Source organism: Pempheris klunzingeri, unplaced genomic scaffold, assembly GCF_042242105.1.
Source record: "Pempheris klunzingeri isolate RE-2024b unplaced genomic scaffold, fPemKlu1.hap1 Scaffold_302, whole genome shotgun sequence".
Lineage (NCBI taxonomy): Eukaryota > Metazoa > Chordata > Actinopteri > Acropomatiformes > Pempheridae > Pempheris > Pempheris klunzingeri.
In genome coordinates this window covers 4,769-14,583 of record NW_027255211.1, presented here as the reverse complement: position 1 = coordinate 14,583, position 9,815 = coordinate 4,769, and the positions used below count along the sequence as shown (strand labels likewise).

At 29.7% G+C, this 9,815-nt stretch overlaps 1 protein-coding gene and 1 pseudogene across 1 annotated transcript; one reads left to right on the top strand and one right to left on the bottom strand.

Annotated features, from left to right (window-relative positions):
* Positions 1–2,630: 2,630 nt before the first annotated feature.
* Positions 2,631–3,357, top strand: LOC139225485 (cytochrome c oxidase subunit 1-like; annotated as a pseudogene).
* A 74-nt stretch (positions 3,358–3,431) lies between these two features.
* On the bottom strand, positions 3,432–4,270 carry LOC139225484 (cytochrome c oxidase subunit 1-like; the record flags this gene model as incomplete). The annotated part of the gene is given in 2 exon segments (XM_070856303.1): positions 3,432–3,439; positions 3,763–4,270. Coding segments are annotated over 2 exon segments (516 nt in total), but the record flags the coding sequence as incomplete, so codon positions are not given.
* Positions 4,271–9,815: the final 5,545 nt, after the last annotated feature.

The window sequence follows — 9,815 nt, the reverse complement described above, 5'->3', positions numbered from 1 at the left end:
TACTCCTACTAATAATGTATTAAATGAGTAAAAGGAACTATTTACAAAATAGTCTTCTTCTAACGAGAACAAAAAATCTAATAAACACCCTAATAATATTAATATCATTAGTAGGAATACCATACTTTCTCCAATAATTATTTGAACTTGAGCTCTAAACTTTCCTAACGAGGAGTAGCCTCTAATATTGATATTAGAAGCTAGTAGTATTGTAACCCCAGACAAGTTAATGATTATTAATAGTAGCCCTCCTGGGCCAATAAGTGTTAAAATAACCCCTACTGGGGTTATTTCAACACCTAATAACAGAAAAGATAGTATTAAAATTATAAAAGAAGATCATGGGTTTTTAGACATAAGTTTAAAACTATCCCCTAATAAAGTTAAAAAACCTCATCCTATAACAGGACCTGTTCTACTTACTACAATACCTAAGTATCTTCTATCTATTAAAGACGCTATACCTGATAGCATAGCTATACTTATCAACAAAAATAATATAGAAATCAAAATATTATTTTTGTTGATAAGTATAGCTATGCTATCAGGTATAGCGTCTTTAATAGATAGAAGATACTTAGGTATTGTAGTAAGTAGAACAGGTCCTGTTATAGGATGAGGTTTTTTAACTTTATTAGGGGATAGTTTTAAACTTATGTCTAAAAACCCATGATCTTCTTTTATAATTTTAATACTATCTTTTCTGTTATTAGGTGTTGAAATAACCCCAGTAGGGGTTATTTTAACACTTATTGGCCCAGGAGGGCTACTATTAATAATCATTAACTTGTCTGGGGTTACAATACTACTAGCTTCTAATATCAATATTAGAGGCTACTCCTCGTTAGGAAAGTTTAGAGCTCAAGTTCAAATAATTATTGGAGAAAGTATGGTATTCCTACTAATGATATTAATATTATTAGGGTGTTTATTAGATTTTTTGTTCTCATTAGAAGAAGACTATTTTGTAAATAGTTCCTTTTACTCATTTAATACATTATTAGTAGGAGTATTTTTTACACTCATAGGAGAAAGACACTCATGAGACATTCCAGAAACTGAATCAGACTTAGGAGGAGGTTTAAACGTAATATTTGGAGGTGTATATTTTAATGAAAACCATTTGAACCATTTGTTCATTTCTTTTGTATGGAACCTACTGTAAATGTAGTAGGTGTAAGAGGTCAACAATGGTTCTGGCAATACACTGTAAATGATAACTCTTGAGAAGAATTACCCTTAAATAGAAGTTTGACAGATGGGTTGTTCCTATTACAATCTTCTTCCTTATGTTTATTTCCTTTAAACTACCATATAATGGTAGTTGGGGACTCAATAGATGTGATACATTCTTGGAGTGTTCCCGAAGTAGGAATTAAAATAGATGTTATTCCTGGACATATAACTATGGAGAGTTTTTACCTCTAGTATCAGGATTATTTTCTGGTTACTGTTACGAGGTATGTGGAGTATACCATTCTCTTATGTCTATCAACCTAATGATATTTTAATTGTTATCTATAAAACCATCTCGTATGAAGAAAATGACTCTATTATTAATTGTAATATATTCTTCGAACTATACAAATACTGTAACTGAAGAATATTTAGGGTGGAATATAACTTTCTCCTTTATGGTAACTTTAATAGCTAATTCTAAATACTTTCCATATTACAGTCTAACTATTATTGTACTACCTATCATAGGTATTGTTCGTTTTAGAATACCCTTAATAGAGATATTTTTTAATAAGACCAATAATACTCTTAATAGAGTAAAGTCAAATTTCTATATGTTAGTTCAGAACTTGGCACTGTTATACGTAATTTATACTAGAACAAGAGTAACATATAGAATTTAGTATACTAAATTGTTTTCTATGCTTATGTTGATTACCCTAATTATTTCTATAATACTGTTATATAGAGTTTATAACATTGTAAAAACAATATTTATGCTACTAAAACTAATTTCTATACTCGTATTCGGGTTACTTATAGTTTTTTCAGAAACATTTGATTTTTGTTTCTTTGTCTCTTTTATAATTATAAGCCTATGAATATGAACACTATCTTTATAATTGTTTTCCACTTCTTTTAGTAACTTTCTATCTGCTAAAATAGTAGCACTATCTTATTGAAGAATAGCTATAGTGGCTGCTGTAGCAGCTACTTCATGTTCAGGATTTATAAGAATAGAAGTTAGTTTTTCTCATATACAATTTACTGAAATGTTATACTTTTCAATTATAACTTTTCACGGTTTAGTATTTGTTTTCTTTGTAATTACTCCTATAGGCTCAGGTTATTTAAACTGATGATACCCTGGTTTGTGTGGAGATTGAGATTTCATATGACCTAGAGTAAATGCTGGCTCATTATTAGGAACTGAGTTAGTGGGGTTACTGTTAACTATCCTATGATTTCCAGGAGGATGAGGTCCTGGATGGACCATGTACCCTCCATTATCTAGTAATCAGAGTGGTTATACTATTGATCTAATAATAGCAGGGTTACACTTGTTAGGTGTAGTAAGTGGGTTTAGCAGTAGTAATACCATAACTACCTTTCGTAACCTAACTCTTTCGTTTTCAACGAAAGAATTAAGTTTATTCATATGATCTCAGTTTATGTCTGCTATGTTGCTATTAGGGTCAGTTCCTACTTTAGCTTTAGCTTTATTAGGAGTTTTACTAGATAGAACAACAGGAGGATCATGATTTGACCCTATAGGAGGAGGTGACCCTGTCCTTTACCAAATATTATTTTGATTTTTTGGACATCCTGAGGTTTATGTTATAGCTCTACCATCCTATGGAGTTATATCTGCCTCTCTTGAGGCAAACTCCTCATTATATGGAAGAGAAGGTATGGTGGCTTCCGTCTCCTGTATAGGAGTATTGGGGTATTTGGTATATGCTCACCATATGTTCACAGTAGACTTAGAGATGGAAATTAAACTCTTATTTTCATCTGGAACTATGGCTATTGCCATACCTACTGGTGTGAAAGTATACAGTTGAATAATGTCAATAAGATTTGGAGAAAAAATATCCTCTAAAGTATTTTTACCTGTTCTCTGCTTTATATTTATATTTGTAGGAGGAGGTTTAACTGGTGTTATGTTAAGTTCAGCTACAGCTGACATAATGTTTCATGACACTTATTTTGTTGTAGCACATTTTCATCAGATAATGGCTATAGCAGCTTTTTTAGCTTTCTCTTGTGGTATAATTACTTTAGGTTGTAAGTTACATGGTGGAGCTGTAATTGGATTTACACTGGGAACTATATTCTTATTTTTACCACTTTATTATCTAGGATTATCAGGAGTTCCTAGAAGAGTCCCTACTATGATGTATGAAGGACAGTTAGTAATGTATACAGGATTCTTTGGTTATACTACAGCACTACTGAGTATTTTTATACTCTTAGTACACTTGTAAGAGTTTACAGGAAAATGAAATACAAGAAAATGAAGAAATTTTATAAAAAGATTAATAAAAATTCTTCATTTTCTTGTATTTCATTTTCCTGTAAACTCTTACAAGTGTATTAAGAGTATAAAAATACTCAGTAGTGCTGTAGTATAACCAAAGAATCCTGTATACATTACTAAATATTCTTCATAAATCATAGTAGAGACTCTTCTAGGAACTCCTGATAATCCTATATAATAAAGTGGTAAAAATAAGAATATAGTTCCCAGTGTAAATCCAATTACAGCTCCACCATGTAACTTACAACCTAAAGTAATTATACCACAAGAGAAAGCTAAAAAAGCTGCTATAGCCATTATCTGATGAAAATGTGCTACAACAAAATAAGTGTCATGAAACATTATGTCAGCTGTAGCTGAACTTAACATAACACCAGTTAAACCTCCTCCTACAAATATAAATATAAAGCAGAGAACAGGTAAAAATACTTTAGAGGATATTTTTTCTCCAAATCTTATTGACATTATTCAACTGTATACTTTCACACCAGTAGGTATGGCAATAGCCATAGTTCCAGATGAAAATAAGAGTTTAATTTCCATCTCTAAGTCTACTGTGAACATATGGTGAGCATATACCAAATACCCCAATACTCCTATACAGGAGTCGGAAGCCACCATACCTTCTCTTCCATATAATGAGGAGTTTGCCTCAAGAGAGGCAGATATAACTCCATAGGATGGTAGAGCTATAACATAAACCTCAGGATGTCCAAAAAATCAAAATAATATTTGGTAAAGGACAGGGACACCTCCTCCTATAGGGTCAAATCATGACCCTCCTGTTGTTCTATCTAGTAAAACTCCTAATAAAGCTAAAGCTAAAGTAGGAACTGACCCTAATAGCAACATAGCAGACATAAACTGAGATCATATGAATAAACTTAATTCTTTCGTTGAAAACGAAAGAGTTAGGTTACGAAAGGTAGTTATGGTATTACTACTGCTAAACCCACTTACTACACCTAACAAGTGTAACCCTGCTATTATTAGATCAATAGTATAACCACTCTGATTACTAGATAATGGAGGGTACATGGTCCATCCAGGACCTCATCCTCCTGGAAATCATAGGATAGTTAACAGTAACCCCACTAACTCAGTTCCTAATAATGAGCCAGCATTTACTCTAGGTCATATGAAATCTCAATCTCCACACAAACCAGGGTATCATCAGTTTAAATAACCTGAGCCTATAGGAGTAATTACAAAGAAAACAAATACTAAACCGTGAAAAGTTATAATTGAAAAAGTATAACATTTCAGTAAATTGTATATGAGAAAAACTAACTTCTATTCTTATAAATCCTGAACATGAAGTAGCTGCTACAGCAGCCACTATAGCTATTCTTAAATAAGATAGTGCTAATATTTCATCAGATATAAAATTACTACAGTAACAAATAGAAGACAACTAATCATAAAAAAAACAAAGAAGCAAAAAATCAATGTATTTTCTTTTGACCTTAAACCCTTCACAATTCACTTATACAGAGGCATAGAGATTGGTTCTAGAAAGCCAAACATCATTTTTATATAGTTATACCCCATATATATTCTTACTATATAAATAATTATGCTAATGACAAAAATACATATCAGTATGGTAACAAACATAACAATTATCGATAACAATTTAACATACTAAAGGTTATATGTTACTCTTGTTCTAGTATAAATTACGTATAACAATGCCAAGTTCTGAACTAACATATAGAAATTTGACTTTACTCTATTAAGAGCGTTATTGGTCTTATTAAAAAATATCTCTATTAAGGGTATTCTAAAACGAACAATACCTATGATAGGTAGTACAATAATAGTTAGACTGTAATATGGAAAGTATTTAGAATTAGCTATTAAAGTTACCATAAAGGAGAAAGTTATATTCCACCCTAAATATTCTTCAGTTACAGTATTTGTATAGTTCGAAGAATATATTACAATTAATAATAGAGTCATTTTCTTCATACGAGATGGTTTTATACACAACAATTAAAATATCATTAGGTTGATAGACATAAGAGAATGGTATACTCCACATACCTCGTAACAGTAACCAGAAAATAATCCTGATACTAGAGGTAAAAAACTCTCCATAGTTATATGTCCAGGAATAACATCTATTTTAATTCCTACTTCGGGAACACTCCAAGAATGTATCACATCTATTGAGTCCCCAACTACCATTATATGGTAGTTTAAAGGAAATAAACATAAGGAAGAAGATTGTAATAGGAACAACCCATCTGTCAAACTTCTATTTAAGGGTAATTCTTCTCAAGAGTTATCATTTACAGTGTATTGCCAGAACCATTGTTGACCTCTTACACCTACTACATTTACAGTAGGTTCCATACAAAAGAAATGAACAAATGGTTCAAATCCAGGTATTACATAAGAAACTACAATAGAAGTGATAGGTAAGACTATAAAACTATCCAGGAAACTAAATAGAGAATCAGAAATTTTTATTGCTACAATATGATTCATCATGATACACATAAAAAAAACAGTAACAGATGAGAAAGTAACAATAAAAATAACCAAATGAAAGGAAGTTATTAGAAGACTCCAGAAGACTAAAGATATCAATAAGCACAACTAATATATATATTAGTTGTGATTATGACTTAAACATAATCACAACTAATTTAGTAATTATTTGTGATTATGTTTAAGTCATAATCACAACTAATTTAGTAATTATTTGTGATTATTATGTTTAAGTCATAATCACAACTAATTTAGTAATTATTTGTGATTATTATGTTTAAGTCATAATCACAACTAATTTAGTAATTATTTGTGTTTATTATGTCTAAGTCATAATCACAACTAATTACTAAATTATTTGTGATTATGTTTAAGTCATAATCACAACTAATTTAGTAATTATTTGTGATTATTATGTTTAAGTCATAATCACAACTAATTTAGTAATTATTTGTGTTTATTATGTCTAAGTCATAATCACAACTAATTACTAAATTATTTGTGATTATGTTTAAGTCATAATCACAACTAATTTATATATTAGTTGTGCTTATTTCTAAGGTGAAAGGATAAAACATCCTTATAAAAAACACACAGCAAATAGAACAGTAAGAGAAAATCAGTCTTTACTCATTCTATTTACATATATAACTTTATATAAGGATGTTTTATTCTTATATCCTAATTTTATGTATAAATAGATATAAACAAGTAAAGTTCAAGAGTAAAAGAATGAAGTAGAATAAATTCCATGGGAAAAACAAAACTTTATTTTCCACAGTAAAGTCATAGGAAAGATACCCAGTAGACCAGATATAAATCTTCATAGAATATCCATTTTTCCTTGAACAGAAGAAAATAAAATAGACTTAGAGAATCCATGAAAAATACCATAAAATAAAGAAAATCTGGGCTCCCAGGCTAAAGAAATATGACACACATTCATGGAAAAAGATGTACTTCAGGCTAAGACTCTTTTCACGTTACTTTCTCTTACTAAAAAAGGCACGTGAAGTAATGAAGAAATTAAAAAGAATAAAGAAAGTAAGCTTATTGTATAAAACGATATTCAACCCTCAAATAAAAGGTATATAAACAAAAAAACTCCTCCAAACACTACTGTCAAAGAATGCACCAAGGAAGACATCACAGATACACCTTTCATAGCACTTAGAATCCAAAAAGAAAAAGGGAACAATAAACCTTTTAAAGAAAGTCCTAATAAGCCAATAAAAGAATAAGATATAGAAACAACATCTTTTGGAAGAGATTCCATTATATTTCATTCTTGATCTATATCCAAACCATAAAAAAATACTGGAATAAACCCCAGAAATGTTGAATTTAAACTAACTCAAACAACAAAAAGGGTAGATTTTCAAGTATAGTAAGTTGGTCTTCTTCCAATGATTGCAACAGAGGACACCCCCATTAAAGACCATGATATACATAATAAAAAAATGGAGCTAGAAGAATAAAAAACAATAGCAGAAAAAAATAAAAAGGTATATCAAACACGGTTTAATGAGGTATTCCTCATGTACAAGCAGTGGAAAACAAATATCCATACTGACAAGAAAAAACAGGATATTGAAAACAGACTATACTAAAAAAATCTTTAAAGAGAAAATAAAAGAGGAAGTTAAAATACAATAAAGGAGTCCTAACTCTGGATTATATAGATAAGAGAAATTCTGAGTAATAACTTTTGTTCATCAGTAGGGATAAATTATGAGTCCAAAGAAGCATAATAATAGAGACTCCAAAAGATTATTTACAAAGAATAGAAAGAATAAAAAGAGGTATAGTACAGAAATTATTCCAGATGAGCTTATAGTCAAGAAAAAGAAATCTAATAGGAATCAAGGAACAACTCAAAAATACCTTCAATATAGACATACTAAAAAACAGTAAGAAGAGTACAAAAAGAAGAAGTAAAACAAAATAGAAAAGACAATTAGGAGTATTAACAAGACAACGGGCTTATTATGTAAGAAGTTCAAGTAAAAGGAACTCTCTAAAAAGAAAGACCCCGCCTTTCCTAAAAAAGAGAAAAAGAAGTAAATATTTAAGGTACTCCCTTGAAACCTCTTTCTCAAGATACAAAAGTATATAAAAAAGGAAGGACCTAAACCTATTAACTGAAAGAACAATACATAATAAGACCCTTCAAGAGAAGTTAATACAAATAAAATTAGGTATATTTCCTTTAACATCACTATTAATAAGATTCAAGTTCTACAGTAATAGCTCCTTAAGTTCAAAAACAAAAGAGAAATTAAAGAGAAATAAGAAATAACTAATATTAAAAGGAAAAACCCTTCATAAAACAATCCTATATACAACACTAAAAAGGTAAAGAGAAAGTATAAAGAAAACAATCCTATACAATAGAGTAGAATTGTTTTCTTGCAATAGTAGTTGTATATGGATATGGAACTTAGGATTCTTTTGTGGAATGACTTTAATATCACAAATTATCTCTGGAATAATATTATCTTTTAGGTATGAACCTGAAGGAGCTAACGAGAAAATAGAAAAAGTAGAGAAATATAGTGAAGGGTGAATATGAAGAAGAATTCATAGTATAGGTACTTCTCTATATTTTTTAGGCATTTATATTCATATAACTAGAAACATAATAAATAGTGTGTCAGGTAAATATTCCTGAACTTCAGGAATAGTAATATACATAGTAAGTATATCAGTATCCCTCATGGGATACTCACTCACAAATGGAAATATGGCACAATGAGCGCTAACAGTGGTTACTTCTATAATATTACTTCTTCCTGAAGGAGAAAATTTGTATGAAATAATTATCGGAGATTTTGGAATTTCAGATAAGATCCTTACTAGAATATATGCAATACATTTTCTATTAGGTATAACACTACCTACGGTAGTACTATGACATACAATAGAGATACATAAGTATGAATCTAGTACAGATCTTATCATAAGAAACCCAGTAATAAGTAATGAGTTTTTTAGTCTAAGTCTTATAAAAGATATTTTAATGGTTTCAATATTCTTTCTAGGAATTATTAGCGGTACAAAGGATTCTTCCTTAATATGAAAGGTAATAGAAGATGTTAACACTAACGAATGGCCTAAAGAAAACAGTACTCCTGAACCCATAGGGCCTGAGTGGTATGTTTTACCTTTATTTGCAGGGTTAAAAATATCTTCTTTATACAATTTAATCTCAGGAATTATTTTAATTTTATATTCATTATTAAAAGGCATAAAGGGAAAGACAAACAGGATTATAAGTTTAATATTTTTCCTAGTGCTAGGAAAATTAGCTTTAGAAGCTCATACTATAGTATATGTATCTAAAAATATAGTGTATAGTATATTATTAATAAGCTCATTCATAACAATAAAAAAAGAAAAATAGTCATGAAGAAGCTTAGTAGTAATATACTATACACTATATTTTTATATACATATACTATAGTATGAGCTCCTAAAGCTAATTTTTCTAACACTAGAAAAAATATTAAACTTATAAACAAGAAAGAAGAAAAATAATTTCTATACAGGTGTATAGAAAACACTATAAAGGATATAGTGTTTTCTATACACCTGTATAGAAATTATTCCACATCCATAATTTCTATACAGGTGTATAGAAAACACTATAAGGATATAGTGTTTTCTATACACCTGTATAGAAATTATTCCACATCCATAATTTCTATACAGGTGTATAGAAAACACTGTAAAGGATATAGTGTTTTCTATACACCTGTATAGAAATTATTCCACATCCATAATTTCTATACAGGTGTATAGAAAACACTGTAAAGGATAT